Below are 24,612 nucleotides of genomic sequence, written 5' to 3' on the forward strand. Positions count from 1 at the left end.
CCAAAAAAAAAAAAAAAAAATTAAATATAATAGAACAGTATAAATACCCAAACATTATGCTGTGTGCTCTAAGAAAATGGCTATTTCCAAAGCTTTAAACACTATCTCCCTGCTCAAAATTGTATGCTCAGCCTTATCTCTCTCCTGTGGGCTCCAGATTTTTCCATAAGATATGTTCCTCCTGGACTTCTTAGATGTCTCCCACTACTTTCAGCCAAAGAAAGCCTTGCCTTCTCTAACATCTACCACTACCTAAACCCAGCTACCCCATTTAATTAAACAATGCCATTGCCCAACCATTTGTTCAATCAAGAAGCCTAGAAGTCGCTCTGAGCCCTCCCATTCCCTCACTTCTCAATTGTTATGTGCCAACAGCTCTACTTCCAAAATACCGCCCTAAGTCAACTGCTGAGGTTTAAACCACAACACTCCACTCCCTACTCATGTGACAAAACTCATAAAACCTCAAGACCCAGCACTTCACCAGTGTCTGTAAGGCTGACCAGAACCGGCTTTCTAAACTAAGCTCCCCCTTAACCTAGACACACCAGTATTATCTAGTTCCTGCAGAGATCTGGGCTCTCCTCACCCTGGAGGGCTGTGCTCTTCATTATAGTTAGCTTCTTTTTTTCTTAAAGTTATGAACACTGACTGATGTTTTATCTGCATGTATGTCTGTGTGAAGGAGTTGGATCCCCTGGAACTGGAGTTATAGACAGTTGTGAGCTGCCATGTGGGAGCTGGGAATTGAACCTGGGTCCTCTGGAAGAGCAGTCAGTGCTCTTAACCCTTGAACCATCTCTGCAGCTCCTAGGTCTTCAAGATCTTAGCTTAACATGAGAATTAGAGATGTCAGTGGGAAGACCCAGAAAGGAAAAGACATCAAGAGATTAACAGACTTGGTGGGAAAAAAAAAAAAAAAACTTTTAACCCCAGTTAGAGGCAGTCAAATCTCTGTGAGTTTGAGGCCAGCCTGGTCTACATAGCCAAGGGTATACAGCAAGACCTTGTTTAAAATAAAACAGAGAAAGAGGAAACAACTTGAACAGATAAGAATGGGGAATGAAGACAGTGGTGGCACACACCTTTAATCCCAGCCCTTGGGAGGCAGAGGCAGGCAGATCTCTGAGTTCAAAGCCAGCCTGATCTATGGAGCAAATTCTAGGGCAGCCAGGGCTACACAGAGAAACCCTGTCTCGGGAAAAAGAAAAAAAAAAAGAAAAAGAAAAAGGGGAGTAGGGATGAAATATGAAATACTAAGAAGTCAGCAGCAGTGTCAAGTAGGACATAGTTGACGGTGAGTGAAAGTCTAACAGTCTGAATTATGGCCTGGGGACAAGGTGGATGAGAAAGGAGACAAACTGAGGGGAGGGACTACGGAGCAAGGCGAGAACTAGAAAAAGTGAGAGACAGAGGTGGAAGGCAATAGATCAGTAATAAACTGGAATCAGTCCTTAACCGGGTTGTCAGCCGCCAGGACCCAAAGTAGCGACCAGGGAAAGAGGTTCCCTAATGGAAGAAGCTTGGAGAAGAGGTGCTGGGAAAGTGACAGACCGGCAGTGGGTGCCGGACGACGACTGGGGAACGACCGGAAGAAAAGTGAGATGGGAATAGGTGACGAAAACAAAGTCAGGGCTTGGCAGTGGGCACTGGCGGGGAGGAGAATGGCGGGGGGGGGCACTGGTGGAAAGGTCACTAGCGACAGGCCAATGAGGAGGTGTCTAAGTGAGAGGGAACACTGACGACTCCCCCCACCCTATGTCCAAGCTCCGTCACACCTTTACAGGCGTCAACAGAGGGGAGGGGCCTTGACGGGGACGAGGTGGACAGCTGGGAGGTGGACCAGGAGGCCCCTGTGACAGGCTGAGACCGGTTCTGAGAGCGGGGGAAACTGGCCGACCACTGACAGGCACGAGCGGGTACGGTAGCTGAGAAGGGGGCTGACGGACAGGAAGGGTTAGCTGGGGGAATGGGGAGGGAGGAATGGAGGAATGAATGAATGAATGACGGGAGTGGAGAGTGCTGGCTGCCTGGCTGACAAGCGAGCAGACCGGCGGAGGCGCTGACCCCCCGACGAAGCGCAGGGTGACAAAGGCGCCGATCCACTGACTGGGCGCCGACTGCAGGTGCTGAGTGACAGCAGGACGCGGACTGACGGAGAAGGGGGAGGGGGAATCCCCTCCTCTCCCCGGGCCCGAGGAAGCAGCGGGCGCGCGGCCGCACTCACCTGCCCCGCAGCCTGGGGGTCGCGGCGGCTCCTCCAAGGCCCGAGCGAGGCCAGGACGCTCGCAGAGGTGAAGTGCGGACGGCCTGGAGAGGGCCGCACGCACATGGGCCCGGGCCCGCGGCGCGGCGCCTTCGGACTCGGGCGCAGCCGGCGGGAGGCTCGGGACCCGCTCGGGACCGGCTCGGGGCCGCGGGCGAGATCGCTCCAAAATGGCGGCGGCGCGAGCGCGCGCGCTCCGGGGACCCGCTTCCGCGCAGGGCTGCGCGCGCGGACGGGGACGGGGCGCGGGCGCGCCCCGGGGGCGGGGCCAGCGGAGGCGGGGCCGAGTCGCGGCTCCCTGCTGGGGTCTGGCCGAAGGCTCTGGAACGTCGCGGCCTCTGGGGCTATCTGTCCTGAGACGTCTCTGCGATCGAGCTGGCTGTGCTAAATTCCCTGGGCATCTTCAGTTACCCAAAAGCAGCGGCGCGCTGTGGCCTGCTCGGGTGGGTGCTCAGGTCTCCTCCCCGCCCTGTTTCTGAACTGGGCAGCGAACAGCCCTACTTTTTCTGAGTGCCCGGTGCATGTTGCATACGCGTTCACCTAACATGGGTTGGAATTAGTTCAAATGAAAATTAGACTGATTTCCGGTGGCAGGGTAAGCCGTGGGAAAATATTAAAAATAGAGACGAAACATGTAAGGAATGTCAGCACATGCTAGTTATGAATTCACTGCCTTTCAGCTGCAAGTTCACCAGTGCTGTGCAAAAATACAACCCGGCGTGGGTGATGCACTTGGGAGACCCAAAGCAGGAGGGCAAGCAAAACTTTGTCGCTCCGGACGTAGTGGCACACGTCTTTAATCCCAGCACTCCAGAGGCAGGGGGAAATCTCTGTCAGTTCGAGGTCCGCCTGGTCAACCCAGCGAATTCCAGATCATTTAGGACTGCGTAGTGAACAAAGTCTGAAGGGGGTTGGGGTGAGGGTTTCTGGGCCCTTCAAGTATTTTGCCTTTGAGGTGGTACTGCTGTGCTTCTTCAGCAGAGGGCGCCAAAGAGACACTGTTTGTGAAAAAGGAAAGTGTTTTTCGTTCCCTGGTCTAGAAAGCAAATCTGGAGACACCTGGGTTCACGCCAAGGTCTCTTGCGGTGGTCCCGCAGCACAGCTTTTCCCAGACCACACTGACTGAAAGTGACTTTGGTAAGATTTGCCCTGAATACAGAAACTGAAAGTGCTACAGTACCAGTACTTGTACTGGGGTACCAAATACAGGAGATGACCCATAGTCTTAAAAACCGCAGCAGTGAGCAGGTGCAACCCTGCACTATTTTTGTGCCCAGGCCAGAGTTCGTGATTCAGCAACAGCTCCATGCACCCTTCACATGCGCGCGCGCACACACAGACACACACACACACACACACACACACACACACGCCATTTTTGCAGTGCTAAGCAAGCACTGTGCTGCCGAGCTGCATGTCCAGCACTTCTTTCTTTTTTTTTTCTTTTCTTTTCTTTTTCTAATTTTGAGCTAGGCGTTTAGTCCCAACATTTGGGAGGTTGAGGCAGGAGGATCAGTAGTTCAAGGCTGGTTTGGGCTGTGAGTGGAGTTCAAGGGCTGCCTAGACCACGGGAGACCTTTGTTTGTTTACTTATTTGGGGCTTAAGGTTTTGAGAAGTTGCTCTGGCTGGCCTTGAACTTGTGGCAATCGCCCTGCTCCTTTCAAACCCACACAGAATTCATCAGCAAACCTACTGTACCTTTCACTCCAATATCTAACCTGTAAGGCCAGTTTCTCTTGTCTGACACAAAGCAGTCTAGATGGGCCCCCTACTTTTATCCTGGAGGACTTGCTGTAGGCCATTCAGCATGGGGTTCAAAGGGAACCTATTAAAATAAGTCAGATCAGATCTATGACCTCAGGGCTTGCTGTCTCACCCAAGATGAAAGCAAGAATCCTTGCTGTTGCCCACAAAGCTATTTGTGATGTGATCTCACTTTATCTACTCATTTCATTTCGCTTCAGTCATGATAACCTCCTGCCCCGGGTCAATTGCTCACACTGTCAGCTGTATCTTTTCAGGCATCTCCTCTTGCTATTGCTATGCTTGCTGTCTTGCCTCAGACCTGCTCATTGCCTCCTCCACCTCTGTGAGGGCCTCCCCGACTGCTCTGTTTAAAGCCTCAAGCTTATATGGCACTAACTTCACAGCCCCCTCTCCTGTCTGGCCTTTTCTCCTTCCCAGTGGTATCACTCACTAGTCATATCCACTAAAGAGACCTGAAACCACACAGTGATTTCACTGGGGGGAAGTTCATTATAAAATGATCAGTTATAGGATTATTATGAAGAAAGAAAACGATAGTCGAGAAAGAAAAATCTTAAAGAGAGTTTATTCTCCCAGTGGGAATTCATTCTTTCTTAGAGAAGTTTGGCAGCGGCATCCCTGCTGAAAACAGAGACATTCCCTGAGCTTCCTAGGTAGAACCAACTGCCACGCACTGCAGAATAGAGCTTATAAAGAAATACATCTCCCAGAGAGCAAGCAAAGACGCAAACTAACCCCTGAGGTACCTGTGAGCATCTCTGGGAATTACTCATAGGGGTAGCAGTCAGAGGGAAGTACCAGTACCTGATGGGAATGAGAATAATGCATGTCCTTCCTGTAGCCCTGGCAACAGGAGCAAGGTAGAGAGTGCCCATGGAAAGCCAGTGTCTCCTGTGGGAAGTTAGTGTGCTGGATGAAAGTGGACCTGGAGCTGACGTGGTAAGTAGAAAACTGGACAGTCAACTCTGTGGACCTCCTTCTATACCACAACAGAACAATTACATTTCCAGCTAGCCATATTGCTCTTGGGGTTGGCTAGATGGCTCAGTGGGTAAAGTCAATCACTCCCAAACTGACCGTCTGAATTTGATCCCTATGGCCCACCTGGTAGAGAGAGAACTAGCCGGGCACGGTTGTGCACACCTTTAATCCCAGCTCTCGGGAGGCAGAGGCAGGTGGATCTCTGTGAGTTCAAGACCAGCTTGATCTACAAAGGGAGTTCCAGGACAGCCAGAACTGTTATACATAGAAACCCTGTCAGAAAGAAAGAAAGAAAGAAAGAAAGAAAGAAAGAAAGAAAGAAAGAAAGAAAGAAAGAAAGAAAAGAAAAGAAAAGAAAGAAAGAATTGGTTGCTACAAGTTGTCCTCTGACATCCACATGAGCTCAGTAGCAGGCACAAACACACTCACAAATAGCAAATAAATGTAACTTTGAAAATTTATTCTGTAGTATAATACTTGCTTTTTCCCTAAAAATGAGATTATGTACACTTCCAGAAGTCATTATACCTATCACTGGCTACTTTGATTATTCTTCAAGTGTAGTTGCTAGCCCACTGAAAAGTTTCTTATGCTAACACTAAATAGTGATGTTACCATCTAAACGCTTGTATTTTAAGATAAAAAAGTATGTACAAATATATAACAAATGATTAAAAATATGCAAAGCTACTACATTTCTTATTTCCGTAATTGGTGCAGTATATAACCGGCATGAATTGTCTTTAACCATTTATGATGTACACAAAATACCTAGAACAAAGGCAAGTATTTCTGACACAAAATAACCATATAGAGGGGGCTGGAGAGATGGTTTCAGTGGTTAAGAGCATTGCCTGCTCTTCCAAAGTTCCTGAGTTCAATTCCCGGCAACCACATGGTGGCTCACAACCATCTGTAATGAGGTCTGGTGCCCTCTTCTGGCCTGCAGGCATACACACAGACAAAATATTGTATACATAATAAATAAATATTTTAAAAAACATATAGAGTAAGCTCTATCCCTAAGAGCACTAAATACAAAAGTTGTTCAACAATAAAATGGAAAAAGAAAAGCTATGATATAAAATGAGCGCTACCTCAGAGCACCTCAGAACAGGACTAGTGGTGGCAACCTTGTCCTTCCCTCGAGAGCCCCTGCGTCTCTATGCCAAGACAGACCCAGAAATTAGAATCTCTAGAAAGGACGAATGTAGGCAGAACCATGCTTATATGCACCATTATCAAATTGCTAGGGGCCAAACAGAAAAACCATGAAAGCAGAAAGAAAAAAATGACTCACCAACATTAAGGGAACAATAAAGTTTATAGCTGAGGCTCATAAAAGATCAAGGAAGTGATAAAATAACCTCCAGAGTGTGAAGCAAAAACAAAACCTGTCAGAGAAAAACCCCATGTGAGGCAAAACTATCCTTCAAAAACTGAAAGTGAAAAGCTGGGGGGATAGCTCAGTCAGTAAAATGATTACTGACTCACGTGTGAGCATGAGGTCCTGGGTTTGAACCCCAAAACCTACGTAAAAAACCAGGCCAAGGGACGGGAGAAATGACGCAGTGATTAACAGCACTGGCTGCTCTTCTAGAGGATCTGGGTTTGATCCACAGCTCCACACGTCAGCTCACAACCATCTGTAGCTCCAGTTCCAAGGATTCAACACCAGCCATACTCACATCCTTGTGGCATATACTCACACAGATACATACATACACATAAAAATCATTATAAAGAAAGGAAGAAAGAAAGAAGACAGAATTCAAGCTTGACTGAGCGTGCAGGCGCACACACATACACACACACACAATTTATTTTTTAATGATGATGAGCTAACAGGTGGCAGTGGTGTACATCTTTAATCCCAGTACCAGGGAGGCAAAAGCAGATGCATCTCTGTGAGTTTGAGGCCAGCAGGATTTACAGAACAAGTTCCATGACAGCCAGGGCTACCTGAAGAAATGCTGTCTCGTTTTGGAGGAAAAAAAAAATGAAAATGAGGGTGAGCTAAAAACATCCCAGGCACATCAAAGAGAAAACACATTGCAGGTACACCTATACTCCTCCTGGGTATAGGCGGAAAGTGTGGAGTCACCACACTATTGCTTGCACTCCCCCATTCATTGTAGAACTCTTCAGAGCCACCAAAATATAAAATCAGCTAAATCCCAATTGACAGGTGAATGAGCAAAGAATAAAAGGGTTGGGGCTTGGGAGAGGGCTCAGTATTGACCACACAATGGACCATTGACCGTAATGAAGAAAAGGTGACGAACTAGAGAACAGCGTACCAATTCAGTTGGACCCTAAAAGACAGGTGTCATCTGCATCTTTTTCAGTCACTGTGTAGTCTTGGAACTCACTTTGTAAACCAGGCTGACCCAGTACTCAATGAGATACACCTGCCTCTGCCTCTCAAGTGCTGGTATTAAAGGTGTGTGTCTGGCTATATGCATTCTTTCATAAGCAGAAATTTTTAAAATGATGATCTGAATGCAGAAGAGAGACAATTAGAGGCTGGGAAGGATGCCAGGGGGAGAACAGATGGAGAGGAGTTAAGTGTGAGCTAACATGACATATAGATATATGAAAATATCATGGCAAAACCACTAATTTGGCAGGGTTAGTGAAATGGTGCATACCGATAATCTCAACAGTTGGTAAGTGCAGGCAGGAGGATCAGGAGGTCAAGGTCATTCTCAGAGGCATGCCTAGATAAAGGCCACCCTTGCCCACGTGACACCCTGAATCAAGAAAAAAAATTACTTTGTACAATTAATACATGTTTATAAAGATTGCATTATAGCACAGTTCAAATAGTACATAAGCCAGAGGTCATCTCACGACACAGAAACTAATGAAGTGTCCCAGAGTAAAATTCAGTAACATATAAAAAGGGTTGTGTACCCAGAATAATGGGCTTTATTCCATTACTTGTCTAGCATACAAAATTCATAAGGATTTTTTTGTTTGTTTGCTTGTTTTTAAGTCAGGGTTTCTCTGTGTAACAGTCTTGGCTGTCTTGGAACTCACCCTGTAAACCACGCTGGCCTTGAACCAGCTGGCAACTTTTTATATCTTACTAGTGCTCGGGTTCCACAGTTTGACTGATTTGGTTCATCTGTCAAATTCACTGAAGCTTCATGCATTTTAATATATACTCATGCCAGGCGGTAGTGGCCCACTCAGCTTTAATCCCAGCACTCGGGAGGCCGAGACAGGAAGAGCTCTGTGAGTTTGAGGCCAGTCTTCCAGGACAACAGGGCAACACAGAGAAACCCTCTCTCAAAAAACTAAATATGTATTCATTTTACTCAAAAGGAAAAAATCTTGAAAACAAATACTAATTAAGGGTAAACCCATGAACAATATAGTTGTTTGTTGTTAGTGCTTTTAGAAATGGTATCATTGCAGTGTAGGATGGTCCTGAACTCTAGTTAATCCTGTTTCAGCCTCCCAAGTGCTAGTATTTACTATAAACATGTGCCCCACACCTCACCAATAATACAGTTCTTAAGATGAGTGTATCAATGCCTACAGCTGTCTTTTAAGTTGATCTAAGTGGATCTTCAGGCATCTTGGTGTACGTCTGTAATCCCAGCACTCAGGAGATGCAGATAAGAAGATTGTGAACTTGAGATTAGTTTGGACTATGTAGCAAGATCTTATGTCAAAAATAAAAATGAGGGCTGGGCAGTGGTGGCATACACTTTTAATCCCAGCACTCGGGAGGCAGAGGCAGGCGGATCTCTGTGAGTTTGAGGCCAGCCTGGTCTACAAAAGCCAGGACAGGCTCTAAAACTACAGCGAAACCCTGTCTTAAAAATAAAATAAAATAATAAAAAATAAAATAAAAATGAATAACACTTGCCAGGTAGTGCTGGCTTTAATTTCAGCACTTGGGAGGCAGAGGCAGGCAGACCTCAGTGAGTTCAAGTGCAGCCTGGTCTACAAAGCAAGTTTTAGGATAGTTAAGACTGTTACACAGAGAAACCCTGTCTTGAAAAGTCAAATAAATAAAAATAAGAATAAACACATGAAGGTAATTAAAATTTCCTGGGCTTGGTGCTGTACCCCTTTAATCCCAGCACTCGGGAAGCAGAGGCAAGTGGATCTCTGTGAGCTTGAGGCCAGCCTGATCTACAGAGTAAGTTCCGGGACAACAAGACTACTCACAGAGAAACTCTGCCCTCCAAAACAAAACAAAACAGAATAAAAAATTAGTAGGAAGGGTTGGAGAAACGGCTCAGTGGTTAAAAGCATTCACTGTTCTTGCAGAGAGGCCATGGGTTCAGTTCTCATCTTACAACAATCTGTAAGTTCAGTCTGAGGAGATCTGACACCTTCTTCTTGCCTCTGCAAACACCAGGCATATACATGATACACATACATGTGGACCAAACACGTGTACACATAAAATGAGATAGTATTTTTTAAAACCTAAGATAGCCACCAACTTCAAAGGTGCAGATAACACCTCTGACCTGTGAATCCTGAGAGTGACTTGATGTTTAACTAACTACACAAGCATGAATCACCCCACTTCTATTTTCCCCAGTTTCCACCAATAAAGATACCTACCAAACTCTCTCCCGGGGGGCTCAGAGTTGAGACTGACTCTCATCTCCACTTGCAAAATTAGTCCTTTCTGGCATACTGCAGGTGGGCAAAATGGGCTTTGAATGACTGTGCAGTTGGTAGCAGTTTTCTTATTTATAAAACAATTGTCTTCAGCTCAACACAGTGTAGTAATTTTAAAAGGTAATGATTTTGTAGCTCATAAATAACCATCCGTTCCCATCCTGCTTGGAACCTCATGACTACTTTCGGCAGATGGACTGCAAGCGCTTAGTTTTTAGGCAGTTAAAAGGCAATGCCCAGCAATGGTGACAAAAAGGTGTGGGGGAGACCTTTCTATTCTTTTCCACTTTGATACGTACTCCAACAGTCCACTTGGCCTTCCCAGGAGTTCATGTGAATGGAAAAACCATTTAAGACTTGGAGATTAAAGCTGGGATGCCTTTTATCCCAGCACTTGGGAGGCAGAGGCAGGTGGATTGCTGGCCTGGTCTACAAGCAAGTTCCAAGACAACTAGGGCTAAGACAGAGAAACCCTGTCTTCAACCCCCCGAATCCCCCCCAAAAAAAACATACTTGGAGATTGTTGCTGAAGCCTAGTCTAAGACAGTAATTTTGAAAGAAAGGCTTAAATGCTTAAAAAATAAAAACACCTAAAATATATAGTATAATATATAGATAGAGTATTGTTATACTGCCATGCTCAGTAGCCTAAGTTCTAGACCTTTAGGGATCTCAGCTAAAACCAGACTTGAATTTGTGGCTTTGACAAAGAATAACATTTCGAGACTAGCCATTTTATGAAGCAGAATTTGAGTTTATTTTTTATTTAATTTTTTATTGATTTTATTGAGCTATGCATTTTTCTCTGCTCTCCTCCCTTCCTCTCCCCTCCCCTTCAACCCTCTCCCATGATCCCCATGCTCCCAATTTATTCAGGAGATCTTGTCTTTTTCTATTTCCCATGTAGATTAGATCCATGTATGTCTCTCTTAGGGTCCTCTTTGTTGTCTAGGTTCTCTGTGATTGTAAATTATAGCCTGGTTTTCTTTGCTTTATGTTTAAAAACCACTTATGAGTGAGTACATATGATAATTATCTTTCTGGGTCTGGGTTACCTCACTCAGTATGATGTTTTCTAGCTCCATCCATTTGCCTGCAAATTTTAAGATGTCATTATTTTTTTCTGTTGTATAGTATTCCATTATGTAAATGGACCACATTTTCCACATCCATTCTTTGGTCGAGGGGCATTAGGTTGTTTCCAGGTTCTGACTACGACAAATAATGCTGCGGTGAACAAAGCTAAGCACACGTCCTTGTGGTATTATGTTTTATTTTTTAATGGAAACAAAGGATTATGACAGGCACTTCCATGACAAAAAGAAGACTCTAAGACAATGAAGAGCAAAACTGCAACACATGGGCTAAATATTTTCCACTCTCATTATCACCATCAGCACTTTGCTCCAACTTCCAACAGATAAGAGCTGGAGCTTAATAAAAAAAATTAGTATAGACTTAAGCACAGTGGTTAAGAGAGACAATGCAAGTGTGATAATGGCCGCCTTTAATCCCAACAGATGCAGCCAGAGCTCTGTGAATTCAAGATGTGCCTGGTCTACATATCAAGTTCCACCCAGGCCAGGACAAATGAGGGTGTGTGTTGAAGCAAGTATGACATCCAAGAGTATAGGTGTAGGCTTCTTGAGCAGTCAGTAAGATAAATCCATAGTTAAGGGCTCTGGAAGGGAGCGATACAATTATTTAGCATTGATTATATATCCCATCTTGATGGCTCTTAGGTTGTGTCTCAAAAGATTACTAATGTGCCCTCCCCAAAAGTAGGATGGGTGAGGGAGCTCTGGGAATGCCTTGGATGATAATCTGGCAAAGCAAAACCAGAAATTACTAAGGTTACACAAGAGATTTAGTTTATTGTCCTTTCCTTGTAAACCAGGTTTCTCATGAGATTTCTGGAAAATTGCAGGTTATAGCTGGGAAGAGAAAGACCTTAAGCAGTTGTTAATTGTGCTAGATCTCTTGCTTCTCTACTGGCAAAAGGCTAGGAGTGGGGAGGAGGAAGGCTCTCCATTTCTCTTCTCATACCCCCTCCCCAATTTCCCTGCCTTTCTCGCCTGCTTCATTGCCTCTTCATTCTAAATTCACCCTTCTATATACCTGGCCTCCGAGTTAGTGATTGCAAACTTATTTACTCCTAGAGGCAGCAGCATTAGGTCGCCAGGCTGCCTCTTTGCTAGCGAAAGTGGGCACACCAGCCTGGAGTGGGAGTGAGTCTAGGGCAGACATGCCAATTTGGCTAGAGTTGTAAAGAGTGGGTGGGTGGAGACGTGGTCTATCAATGGTGCCAACCTTGGACAGGGAACCCCAAGGAAGTACAAAAGGGCTACACATTCAGACACAAAATTGTGAACTTAAAACATTGAGGTGCTTTTTTAAATATTTGTTTTTAGAGTGTTTGTCTGTGCACCACGTGCGTTCATGGCGCCCATGGTGGTCAGAAGAGGGCATCGGATCCGCAGGAAGTGCAGTCACAGGTGTGAGCTGCCATGTGGGTGCTGATACTCAAGTCCAACTTTTCAGGAAAAGCAGCCTGCATTCTTATTCGCTGAGCCATCTCTTCAGGCCCAAACATTTTTTTTTTCACACTTGTTTTATTTTATTTTGCAGAGACAGTGTTTCTCTGTGCAGCCCTGGCTGTCCTGGAACTCATTCTGCAGACCAAGCAGGTCGAAACTCAGAGATCCGCCTGCCTCTACCTTCTGAGTGCAGGGATTAAAGGCCTGTGCTACCAAGGCCCAGAAGTGGTTTTCACACTTTTAAAGGATTGAGCTCTGAGGTTTGTCTATAACTAGCTTGGTCAATTGTCCGGTGTGAATGCTATAGATGACGAAGTCCTGTAGCGATGACACGCAAAATGAACATTAAGCTCACAACCCTCGGCCGGGGTTGATACCCCTAGGTGGTCCAATACAATACGTCTGACGCCCCCTGGTAGACATCACTACAAGCCCAAAGTCCCATCGAATCAGATGCGGGCCAGGGATATCAGAACCAGCATTGCTCGCCGGCCAGACTGACAACCGCACTATCTCCCCCACCCTCCACGGGCGGACCCGGGTCACGCATCCTCCACGGTCGGGAAGTGCCACCAGCTCTAGACCCCTCTAACCGGCTGGGGCCTTTCTCGCTGGTACATTAGCTGACGCCCCAGGGCGGGCGCTCCTCTGGCGCCAGGGGGCGCGCGGCTGCTCAGGGGACCTTCTGGCCTGCGGCGGCGGCAGCTCGACTGCTCCGAGGCGGGCCAGGTGAACCCCTGCGTTTCCCCGCAACGTGCGGGTATTGCTTGAGCTACTATCATGGAGGTGCCGGTGGATACTGGGCCTCGGCAAGCTGGCGGAGGACTAGGCGTGGCCAGGTCCACATCCTCCGGCCGTGCAGCGCGGGCCTCGGCAATACCCTGGGCGCGCTTCTCTGCCTGGCTGGAGTGCGTGTGCGTGGTCACCTTCGATCTGGAGCTGGGCCAGGCGCTGGAGGTAAGCTATGGGCTGGTTAACCCTCCAGAACTGTCCCCGTGCCTCTTCTTCGGCGACCTGAACCTCTCCCGTCGCCCCTCCTCTCCGGACGTCCCTCCTCTCCCGATGCCCCTCCCCCATGCTCCTCCCTTCCCTCGCCTGCACCCCAGCTGCTTTTTCCTCCCAGTCTTTTCTCGCGCCCACCCTCCAGGAAGCACATCCTATGGCCTCCTGGCCTGTAGTCTTCCTGCTTGGTCTAGGGTCCTCTTAGGCGCCTCTCTGAATACTTTGTATCCTCAGGCTGACCTTTCCCCCACTTCTTTGGTCTAGTGACTAGCTTAGCGACCTCCTCTTTCTTAACCCTCTTTCTCATTGACTGCCACCTCTCCAAGAGGAACCTCTTTAGAGTTCTAAGAGCGCTCCCCTGACCAAGAAAGAGGCGGTCTCCAAGGCCTGCCTGCTTACCCATCAATATATCTTCCGCAACATTTTTCATGGCCCTTTCCCCAAAGAGGCAAAAATATCTCCTGCCCTCAGTTGCTCAAGCCAGAGTCTTAGGGTACATCTCCCCCCAGGTTTCACATCGTGTTTGTCACAGTCTCCAATGTCCTCCATAGTTTATGTCTGAATTTCCGGCTAAGAAGTCCTGTGGCATTCATCTTTCATTTAGAATCAGATCCAGACCCTGTGAGGCCCTGCTTGGCCCCTCTGTTTTGAGCTCTTCACAACCTTTGGCATCTGGTCACCAGCTGTGTGCAGCTGGGCAGGGCCTTGGGCTTTTGATGTAGTCTTCTTCCGGCATGAGGGCCTCCATCCCACCTACACATAAAGGCAGTCTCTCTTCTAGATAAAATGAAAATATCAGCCAGACATAGTGGTGTATGCAAACCCAGGGTTCAGGAGACTGAGGCAGGATCGTGAGTTTGAAGCCAGTATGGATTATATAGTGAGCTACAGAATCAGACTTGTATCTGAAGAAAGAGAAAAGGAAAGGAAGAAAGAAAGAAAGAAAGAAAGAGAGAAAGAGAGAAAGAAAGAAAGAGAGAGAAAAAGATAGCATAATGGCACGTGTCTTGAATCCCAGTACTCTGGAGGCAGAGGCAAGCTGATCTCTATGAGTTCAAGATCAGCCTAGTCAACTTAATGAGTTACAGCCATGGCTGCACAGTGAGACCTTGTCTCAACAAAAAAAAGAAAACAAAACAAAAACCACCAGAAAAAAGAGGAGGAAGAAGAAAATGTTTCCGGCTCAGTCAGTGAGCCCTTGGCAGGGCAGGTCCGGCCAAGATATTGTCTGTGTTCTAAAGGCAACTGACCATCACAGCAGGTCTGCTGTAGGTGGAGGTGTCTCAGAGGCAGATCCTGATGTCAAAGGGACCTGTGAGAGCCTGAGAGGTGGTGAACGTGGCTGAGGTAAGGCTGAAACCCTTGAGACAGCTGCTGCAAGGGACCTTTGTGGTTGGGAAATGCTATGGCCCAGATGATCTGAGAGGCTCCAGGTCTAAAATCTTCTAAACAGAAAAGTATAATTCGTTTTTGTTGCGGGAGATTGTGTGTTTTAAAACAGGGGTTCTTCTGTGTAGCTTTGGCTGTCCTGGAACTCACTCTGTAGACCAGGCTGGCTGCAAACTCAGAGATCCACCTACCTCTGCCTCCTGAGTGGGTGCTGGGATTAAAGGTGTATACCACCCCAAACCAGCCACACATACTTTTTTTTTTTTGAGACAAAGTTTCTCTGTAGCTTTTGGTACCTGTCCTGCAACTAGCTCTTGTAGACCAGGCTGGCCTCGAATTCACAGAGATCCACCTGCCTCTGCTTCCCGAGTGCTGGGATTAAAGGCGTGAGCCACCACCGCCCGGCTTCACACATACTTTTTTGTTTTTTTGAGAGTCTTTGTAGCCAGGGCTGTCTTAAAACTCACTATGTAGACCAGGCTGGCTTTGCATTCACTTATATTGGCTTTTTGAGGGATGAGTCCCCTGAAACAGACCTTCTTCAGGCTCAGTGCCTCGGCCTCTGAATACTGGGATCGAAGGCATGCACCACCATGCTTGGCTGTCAGTTAGGTTTCTTGTTCACCCAGGACCACCAGTCGAGGGGTGGCAGCACCACTGCAGGCTGGGCTTTCCTACATCATTCGCCAATTAAGAAAATGTACTTCAGCCAGGCGGATCTCTGTAAGTTCCAGACCAGCCTGGTCTACAGAGCGAGTTCCAGGACAGGCTCCAAAGCTACCCAGAAGAAACCCCACAGGCCAGTCTTACGGAGGAATTTTCTCAATTGAGAGTCACTCTTCCCAAATGACTCTAGCTAGTGTCAAGTTGACAGAAAACTAGCCAGCACACACCCGGTATACACTAGGGCTGAAGGTCATAGAGGGGGGGGGAGATCGTACTCGAGGAGAAGGCTCTGATGTAAGACAGCGTGTATGGAAGGAGGTCACAGAAGGCCAGAAAGTGGGCCAGATAGACAGCCCGCCCTTGCAAACACATGCTTATGGCATCCACTGAGCTGTTCTAGTGGACGGTGTTACCAAAGGCAGATACAGATTCACCAAGTGCTCTGTCTTCCCCTACAGCTCGTCTATCCGAGTGACTTCCGGCTCACAGATAAGGAGGTAGGTTCTGGACTTCTTGGGAGTGGGTGTCCCCAGGAGTGAGCCAACCCTCACTGGGCTCTGTTTGTTTCAGAAAAGCAGCATCTGCTACCTGTCCTTTCCAGACTCCCACTCAGGTAGATAATCCCACGCTCCCGGAACACTGGCTCTGGGGCTGGAGGGTCATGGGCGAAAGGTGGAGTGATGGGACCAGTGGTAGGTAGGCTGCTAGCAGTAGATGAGGCACTGTAAGGATGACCCCTCACCAGACCCCAGCTGCAGCAAGAGAGCCAGGTTCTCTAAAACCCATAGACAGCCATAGATCTGGGCAATTGTGTAGTAGATTCTCCTGTCCCAGGCCGACTGAGCCAGGCTCCTGCAGGGAAACTGAAGGTGGTTCTCTGTGCGGATTCATCCCAAGACCCTATGTGGTGTATAGGATCAGGATAGGAGTCTGTTGGGAAACAGATTGTCAGTTTTCCCTTGAGTGGGCATTTACCCTTGTGCAACAGCCCTCACCCCGACAATGGGAGGAGAGTCTCCCATTCACGAATGTGTGATGGGACTGCCTCTTTTCAGGATGCCTTGGAGACACTCAGTTCAGTTTCCGCATGCGTCAGTGTGGAGGTCAGAAGAGCCTCTGGCATGGTGACGACAGGCCTTATAACAGTAAGGCCCCCTTGGCACTGCAGGTGAGTAACGGGATGTCTCATCTGTCTTCTTTCCTTTTACTAGGGGCTCGTGGCTCTGAATATCTTCTTTAAAGCCCCTGGGCTTGTGGAGTAGAAGTGTTCAGGCCCCACCCTGGGAGCCCTGCTCTGATCATGCGCTGGGGTCTCCACCTGGGCCAGCTCTTACGCGGTTCACTAGGATCAGTAAAGTTGGTCAGGTTGATCATGTCGCCCTTGCTGGGACCTGTGTGATTAAATAAGCCATGGCTCAGTGAGCAGAGGCCTGCAGAGCCTCCTGAGACCTTGAGGCACTCTTGTGTTGGCTAAGTCCTTTCTGTGTCAGCAGATGTCCCCTAGACCTTCTGAACCAGAGAACACTAGGTCCAGATGTGGTAGGGAAAGTGCTGGAGCTAGTCTCGGACAGCTGCCTCCTAAATCTCCTGGATTCTTAGGTTTGCTTTCTTTTTTTTTTTTGCAGGAGGGGGCGTTCAAGACAGGGTTTCTTTGTATAGCCCTAGCTGTCTTGGAACTACTAGTTCTGTAGTAGACCAGGCTGGCCTTGAACTCATAGAGATCCACCTGCCTCTACCTCCCAAGTGTTAAGCCCAAGTGTTAAGGAATAAAGGCATTGAGCCACCACCCGGCATTTTTTTTTTTTTTAAAAAAAAGACAGGGTCTCTCCACGTATCCCTGCCTGTCCGGTAATTCACTACTTAAGCCAGGCTGGCCTTGAACTCATAGAGATCTACCTGCCCCTGCCTCCCAACCCTAACCCTGAGTGCCTGGACTAAAGGCCTGTATCACCATGCCCAGCCTTCGGTTTCCTCCTTAACAGCCCCTGTGCATGTCACCCTGGATCTTGTTAATGGCCTGCGTAGGGCATGGCTTAACATTGCATTCCTTACAGAGAGAGCCAGCGCACTACCTGGGCTATGTGTACTTCAGACAGGTGAAGGACAGCTCTATGAAGAGGGGCTACTTCCAGAAGGTGAGCTGCCTGCCGCTGGGAGGTAGCAAATGGTGGACAGTTGGGGGACAGCTAGTGAGGAGCTCTGAGCCTCCAGGGTGCCTACCCATCTGCAGCCCGCCTGGGTAGCAAAACCAAGGAGGAGCCACCACAGGGCCCAGTTCTTTCCTGAAGCCTTTCTTGGCCTAGTATGGCACTTGAGGCCTTTCTGTCCTTGGGCCCCGAATATCCCAGCTCCTCGGGTCCTGCTGATGTCTTCATACTGCCAGGGTGAGGACAGTTTAGCCTCTGTGGGCCCCAGGCCCAGTCCTAACGCTGCTTGTCACCAGGGGTTATCTACCCTATGGTTACCTATACTAACTTAGGGTGTAGACATCAGGCTTTCTCTTGTCCAATCCTGATACATGAGTTAGGCTATTCTGTGGGGATGTGCTGCCCTGACCAGCTCTGGGTAAGCATGGCTTCAGGGCTGCCATGAGCTACTGAATTAGAGGAGCGATGCCTGTAGCTGAATGCCCTCTGATTGGCCCTGCATCATCACAGTCTTTAGTGCTGGTGTCCCGCCTGCCATTTGTCCGGCTGTTTCAGTCACTCCTAAGCCTGATCGCCCCTGAATACTTTGAGAAGCTGGCACCCTGCCTGGAAGCAGGTAAGTGGCATCAGACATGGCCGGCATCGTCTCATCTCAGTCCCTTGGAAGGGCTTCTGACATCGGTCACCTGTGTCCACAGTTTGTAATGAGATTGACCAATGGCCAGCCCCCGTGCCTGGGCAGACCCTGAACCTACCTGTCATGGGAGTTGTCATTCAGGTGAGGACCAGCTGAAGAGTAAGCCATGCTGGTGGTGGTGGTGGTGACACTCTACTCCCTTTCTGGCAGCTGCTTCCTTCCTCCCTAGGTGCGCATCCCATCCAGGGTGGACAAGCTGGAACCCAATCCGCCAAAGCAGTGTGACCAAGAGGTGGGGAATGGGGTAGAAGGAGCTGGGCCTTAGCTTGAGCCTTGTCCCTGGGCTTGGGTGATTATTGCCTCTGCCTCACCAGCCTACTTTGTGGGTGGCCAAACCTAGGCAAAGCCATGGTGGTGACCAGCATTTTCTGTATGGAGCCTGTGCTGGGGGGAGGGGGATGGCATGGGGCAGGGGCTGCTGGATTGTCATCAGATAGAACATTCACCTTGGCCTGACCTACACTCCCTTCACTTCTCAGAACCTGCTGCCAGCCCCAGTCGTCCTCACTAGTGTCCACGAACTGGATCTGTTTAGGTGAGCCCCGTAGGGTACCGTAGCCTTCTCTGAGGGAGCCTCCCCACAGTCATACACATACAAGTGTGTATGTCATGCAGGGCACAACTTGCCAAGAAAGGCTGCTCATCCAAGTGATTCTTGAGGAGCCCACTTACCCAAGTGTCTGACTTAGGGAAAATGAACACAGTGGACAGGAAGGTTCTGTGCTTGGAGAGCTTGTTAGGGAGACGTTTGCTCCCTAAGGCTGCCCTTTGTGCCTTTCTAGGGATCTTCAAGGGATCCTGGACTTTGAGATTATCTTGTTCCATTCTGGGCCCAATAGGAACCAGGACTTTAGTCTGGAGGCATAAGAGGAAATAGGAATAACAGAGCCCTTGATTGGTAGGACTCCCTGGGGCTCTGGATCTGCAGCCCCTCACAGGCAGAGTCCAGGTCAAGCCCCCTAAGCCAGCACTAGCTCAGGTGGTCTATCAGAACATGGGGTAACTTTGATGACTTGAGACATCCCTTGCTCTTGGACCATCCTTACTACTGTCTTTGGGAGAGGTAGTGCCCTGTGCGCATCACAGCTCCTTTGTAACAGAGCTACCTGACTGACCCAATTGCTCTCCTGAACCAGGTGCTTCCGGCCAGTGCTAACTCATGTGCAAACCCTGTGGGAGCTCATGCTCCTTGGGGAGCCCCTCGTGGTTCTGGCACCCTCGCCTGATGTGTCTTCAGAACTGGTGCTAGCCCTGACCAGGTACAAACTTTACCTACTAGACTGTCATGGCTGTGCTTGGTTACCCAGCAGTATACCTTCTTTGTTGCCGTACCCCACAGCTGCCTACAGCCCCTGAAGTTCTGCTGTGACTTCCGCCCCTACTTCACCATTCACGACAGTGAGTTCAAGGAGCTCACAACACGAACACAGGCTCCGTAAGTACATGTCCTCCCTTCCCAGCCTCACACACTACCTCCCCTAGGCCTCTCTCTGCCTCTTCTCTCTTTCTCTCTCTAGACCAAACGTGGTCCTAGGAGTCACAAACCCTTTCTTTATCAAAACACTCCAGCACTGGCCTCATGTCCTCCGAATTGGGGAACCCAAGATGTCAGGTGAGAAGACCAGGGGCTATAGGCCTCACTAGCTTGGGACCTAAGGTGAGGGTCTATATCCAATACCGCTGAGGCCATAGGCATCAGCAGAGTTGTGGGTCCAAACCTTGGCTACTCTGTATATTTCACAGGGGACCTTCCTAAGCAAGTCAAGCTTAAAAAACCCTCGCGGCTGAAGACCCTAGACACCAAGCCAGGTCTGTGCTTCCCCCTTGGGCTGCAGCCCCGTCTACTCTGGTAAAGCCTGTCCTGGACTTGGTAGATTCCTCCAGTGGGGGTGGCCAGGCCTTCTGACTCTTTTTCTTTCTACTCAGGCCCCGTGGTGGCAGGTGGGGGGACATTGTCTTCTTTAGCAGGTCTCTTGAGTCTCAGGACGGATGGGTGAGAGATGTGCAGGTTCTGTCGAGGGAATGGGGCTGTAGGCAGATCAGACACCATCTGCATCATCAGTAGAGCTGTGGGAATGTGGAAGGGAGGCTGAATGGACAGCCACAGCTCTGACCTCCTGTCAGGCCTCTACACCTCATACACTGCCCATCTCCACCGGGACAAAGCACTGCTTAAACGGCTGCTCAAGGTATAGGCTATTGGGTAGGGCCTGGACGTGGGTCCTCGGTGTGGTGTGAAGGATGCCAGATACCAGCCAACGCTGAGGCTCAGTTACCTGCTTCCTGTTGCAGGGAGTACAGAAGAAGAGGCCATGGGACGCACAAAGTGCCCTGCTGAGGCGGCACCTCCTAGAACTCACACAGAGTTTCATTATTCCCCTGGTGAGATGGGCAGGGTGTGCCGGCTGTAGGCGTGAGGGGAAATAGGAGGGGTGGTGAGAGCAGAGGCTGTGACAGCAGGGCTCATGGCCCACATTTTCCGTGTCCCTTACCCTCCAGGAGCACTACATGGCGAGCCTCATGCCACTGCAGAAGAGCATCACACCCTGGAAGGTAGAGTCATTTCAGTCCCCATACCAAGAAGGGAAGGCCCAAGACAAATGTCCGCATGGAACACAGAAGGTGGCTGTGATGCAGAAAGCCACCAGGGCATGAAGTTGACCTTGTGCCTGCCAGGCATCCCGCACAGGGCAGAGAAATGAGGACTGCAAGGAGGGATACTGACAGAACTCCTGAAGGGTGGTCCAGGGATCTGCCCCAAGCAGGATAGGGTGAAGATCTTCAGATACATCCTGGAGGGAGGGTTCCATCCCGCTGAAAGGTAGGACCTATCTGCCTGTGCTCTTTAACACCCAGCTCATGTTAACTTTGTCTCAGAGCCCCCCCCAGATCTGCCCCTTCCGCCAGGATGATTTCCTGCGTAGTCTGGAACACGCGGGACCCCAGCTCACTTGCATCCTCAAGGGCGACTGGCTGGGCCTCTATAGGTGGGAAAACATCGGGCACAGGCTGCTGTGGGTGTCCCAAACATATAGGCCAGCTCCTCAGCTGCTCCTTGCCCATCACAGGCGTTTTTTCAAGTCCCCCCATTTTGATGGCTGGTATCGGCAGCGGCATAAAGAGATGGCCCAGAAGCTGGAGGCTCTACACCTGGAAGCTATTTGTGAGGCGGTGAGGGAAGGCAGAGGGAGGGGGATAGGGACAGGCCCAGGGGAGGTGGGAAGCCTGGTGAGAAGAACCTGAAATGTCCCTAGCAGAACATTGAGGCCTGGATGAAGGACAAGTCAGAGGTGGAAGTGGTGGACCTAGTCCTGAAACTTCGAGAAAAGCTGGTGAGAAACCTCCTTTCCTACCCAGCCTCCACCTGCCAGGCCAGAAGTATGCCCACCCCTTACTACCACTGTCCCTCCAGGTGCGGGCACAGGGCCACCAGCTCCCTGTGAAGGAGGCGACACTGCAGCGGGCTCAGCTGTACATCGATACAGTTATTGGCTCCCTGCCCAAGGACCTACAAGCAGTCCTGTGCCCTCCCTAGGACAGAGCCAACTTGTGTGGTCCTGGAGGCCTAAGTCTGCCAAGTTCCCTCTCCTGTGAAGGCAGGCCTCCACCAAGCTGGGGGCTCCCAGCCTTGGGCTCCTACCTCAGCTTCAGTTCCCTCCCGGAACCACCTCTGTCCCAGCAGTAAAAATGACATTTGGAATGACAGTCTGGTCCCTGACTATGGGGGGATTCTGTGCTGGCACTGCCTCGTTCCTTCCTGGACCCCACCTGTCCTCTGCAGCTGGAGGTGGGAGTGGGCTAGTAACCCTCACTGATGTAGGTGCCTTCACCACCTGCCCCCTCTTGGCGCCCATCTGTCCACACTTCAGGATGCCTTGTGTTGTGGGTCCTTTAGCCCAGCAGGCTTTCCAGCTCAGAACAGAGGGAGGCAGCTGCCAGGGCCAGCCCCTCTTCTTTACACTCCACTCATTCTGTCTTCTGGGGAGTGATGGGTACTTTGCCTAGGCTGTTCCTTGAGCCGGCAGAAGCTCTTTGTTCTGTGAGGACCTAAATCTCCTTCCTGCTGTGACTGGTCAGCATGAGGGAGTGAGGAATGGGTATAGGACTGGGCGCCCACTCAGAAAGCAAGCTCAGGCTGGTTTTTTTAGGTCCTCACCACAGTCCTTGTTCCTTTCTTGGAACACCCCCCTGGATACCTGCTCCATGCATTTCACCCAGGCTGCCAAGGGAGACTCCAGCTTTCCCCTCATGTCTGCCCCTCCCCTTGAAGCTAGAAAGCTTTGGGCTATAGCCTAATGTTGCATTCTCTGCTGTCTTGTCCTTAGGGTACAGTTGGTCTCGTAGGCCGCGGTGTTTCTTGAAGGTACTGTTCTGTGGTCTTCGTAGGAAAGGGCTAACCTGTGTGATCCCAGGGACCTAAGGCTGCCAAGGGCCTTCCTCCCCCTTAAAGGGTGTATCCTGGTTTCAGCACCCCTTCTAGAACTACTTTGGTCCCAGCAGTAAAAATGGCACTTGGAACCACAGCCTGGTCCATTAATGTTGGAGGAGTCTTTGCTGGCCCTGTCTCGCCCCTTCCTGGATTGGATACTGTTGTACAATGACCCCTCAAGCCCGAGCTTGGTACAATGAGCTACAATGTTGCAACCCAGCACAAAATTAGGGCTCTTGGGATGGTGCAGACTAAAATGAGGAACCAGAGTTGCAGCCAAACCCTGTGGAGTATCAGAAACCTGTAGGAGGGTCTCCTGACCACTCAGACTAAATCTGCAAGATGAGGCCACGTCCCTGGGCAGTGTCAGGCAGTAGCAGGGAAAGAGGGGCATTAAAAAGAGCGGACTGTATACCCTGTAATGCTTTAAGGGGTGTTGGCAAAGTAAGCCGATGCGGAGCTGTATGATGAGCTTTTGCTTTTTTCCAGAGCTCCCATGTAGCATGACTACAACCCGTTCTGGGTTCTTTGGACTACTTTGATCAAACCCTCAAGTATGTATTACCTTGCCCTTCTGCACTGATCCTGGCTAAGTCCAGGCCTAACAAAGGCAGTCAGTCCATTGTAAACAGTGCCAGCCCTGTTTCTAGATCTTTGTACGGGTTCTCTCGTTTACCCCCCTGACCTCAGCCTATAGCCTGTCACATTGTATCCATTTTACAGGCGAGGAAACAGACAAGATAGATATGATGGTGTACAGTGAGCTAGATCAGTCTAACTCGGTGTCCAGTTAGAAAACTGAGCAGAGGCAGGTGGAGGTGGAGACCTTGGCATTAGGAAGAGTGACCCTGAGTACCCGCTGGAACAGGGGTGCCAGCCTCACCACCAAAAGCCTGGTCTCTAAGGGATCTTCAGAAATGTGGCGTCTTCCACTGTGACAGATGGAGCTTCCAGGCTATGGGGACAGCAGAGTGCTAGCCATTTGGAGTCTGCAAAACTGTGCCTTTAGTATACCCAGCCTCCTACCCAAGTATACAGTGGCCAGTTCTGAGGCCCTCTCAGGTCTTAGTGGTCCCACCCTAAAGAGCATATCTCAAATGCCATTGCAATGTGTGTTTCTCATGTTTTCCTTTCACTTCCTGAGGGCTGTTATACAGTAAGCTTCAGAGTGGCTCCCATGGACCTCAGTCACCATCCGTCTAGGACTGTAACTAACTGCTGCTTTGGCAGTCGGTGATGCCCAGAACACTGGACATGGGGCTCAGAAAACAGATTAGGGGAGGTGGGAGGGTGTGGACACAACAGCACTGACTAGGGCATAGACCCAAGGCTGACACGTGTAGGACAAGGAAAGTTCCAGTCCTTTTCAGGGGCTTGTCCTGGCTACTGGGTAGTTTACAGCCTGGGGCCTCCTACCAGCTATGTCCTCTTCTGCTCTTGCTCTCCCAGGATGGGATCAGCTCTGAGTTAGAGGGGCTTCTGTCCAGAGTAGGCTTAGTCCCTGCCAAGGACAGGGCCTGGAGGGAAAAAGACAGATGGCTACAAGGAGGTGCTCCCCTCCCCCCAAGCCCAAGTCCCTCATGGTTAAGATGCCTGGATGCCTGGATAGTGAAAAACTAATCCAAGAGGCTGTGGTCCCCAGGGCTCCCTTTTGTGGCAAGTAGGAGAGATCTGTGAGTGAGCATTCAGGGGATCTAGGAGGGCTGGGTGGAGGTCATGAGGCATCCAGCCCCAGGGACAGACCGGAAGGACAGGAGGGTTCTTTTACCCTCCTGCTTCCTGCCTTCTATTTTGAGCCCTACTCAGTTTGGAATACTGACTGGCCTTCCCACAACTTTGGTATTAAAATATCTTTTTGTCATACAATACTTGTCTTAATTTTTTGATACAGAGTTTGCAGCCCTGTGAATCGCTGGGTGTTTCGGAGTCCCTTGGTATGCATGGGGGGGGGGGGGTGTTGGTGGAGAAAAGATAACGTGAATAAAGCCTGGCTGCTAGGCAATGGAGCCAGCCCATCTTGCTCAGAGAGAACCCGTGAAGACCTCAGATTTGTAAAGTCTTTTGGTTGGGGAAGTCTTAA

General features: G+C 49.5%; 2 protein-coding genes across 17 annotated transcripts in view; one reads left to right on the top strand and one right to left on the bottom strand.

The window, feature by feature from the left end:
* Nucleotides 1-2,426, bottom strand: part of Ppp6r2 (protein phosphatase 6 regulatory subunit 2) — an 89,892-nt gene extending 87,466 nt beyond the window's left edge. For 4 of the 6 annotated variants that reach the window (XM_050130412.1, XM_050130436.1, XM_050130442.1 and 1 more), the window contains exon 1: nucleotides 2,228-2,425. The gene's annotated coding sequence lies outside the window, so the exon portion shown is untranslated. Of the gene's footprint in view, nucleotides 1-2,227 lie in introns of all 6 variants that reach the window. The other 2 variants (XM_050130417.1, XM_050130450.1) reach the window with 1 other exon arrangement.
* On the top strand, nucleotides 1,808-21,803 carry Dennd6b (DENN domain containing 6B). Of its 11 annotated transcripts, none has more exons than XM_050130488.1 (20): nucleotides 1,808-1,919; nucleotides 4,876-4,973; nucleotides 15,718-15,756; nucleotides 15,830-15,872; nucleotides 16,315-16,427; nucleotides 17,314-17,394; nucleotides 17,917-18,022; nucleotides 18,105-18,184; nucleotides 18,273-18,335; nucleotides 18,583-18,638; nucleotides 19,240-19,362; nucleotides 19,443-19,538; nucleotides 19,621-19,715; nucleotides 19,847-19,912; nucleotides 20,228-20,292; nucleotides 20,396-20,485; nucleotides 20,603-20,656; nucleotides 20,981-21,274; nucleotides 21,358-21,435; nucleotides 21,516-21,803. In XM_050130488.1, exons 2-20 carry the CDS (start codon nucleotides 4,908-4,910, stop codon nucleotides 21,636-21,638), a joined length of 1,731 nt encoding a protein of 576 aa, XP_049986445.1. In that variant the 5' UTR covers nucleotides 1,808-1,919; nucleotides 4,876-4,907; the 3' UTR covers nucleotides 21,639-21,803. The 11 variants fall into 11 exon arrangements, 7 of the variants coding, with proteins under 7 accessions (XP_049986445.1, XP_049986473.1, XP_049986416.1 ...); XR_007589820.1 differs by lacking the exons at nucleotides 1,808-1,919; nucleotides 4,876-4,973 and adding an exon at nucleotides 11,186-13,159 and having other exon boundaries at nucleotides 20,981-21,090; nucleotides 21,172-21,266; nucleotides 21,361-21,435; nucleotides 21,516-21,577; XR_007589819.1 differs by lacking the exons at nucleotides 1,808-1,919; nucleotides 4,876-4,973 and adding an exon at nucleotides 11,186-13,159 and having other exon boundaries at nucleotides 20,981-21,090; nucleotides 21,172-21,266; nucleotides 21,516-21,573.
* The last annotated feature ends 2,809 nt before the right edge of the window (nucleotides 21,804-24,612 follow it).

Source organism: Alexandromys fortis, unplaced genomic scaffold (assembly GCF_014885135.2).
Source record: "Alexandromys fortis isolate MF-2015 unplaced genomic scaffold, M_Fortis_MF-2015_v1.1 scaffold_28, whole genome shotgun sequence".
In the NCBI taxonomy this organism is placed as follows: Eukaryota; Metazoa; Chordata; class Mammalia; order Rodentia; family Cricetidae; genus Alexandromys; species Alexandromys fortis.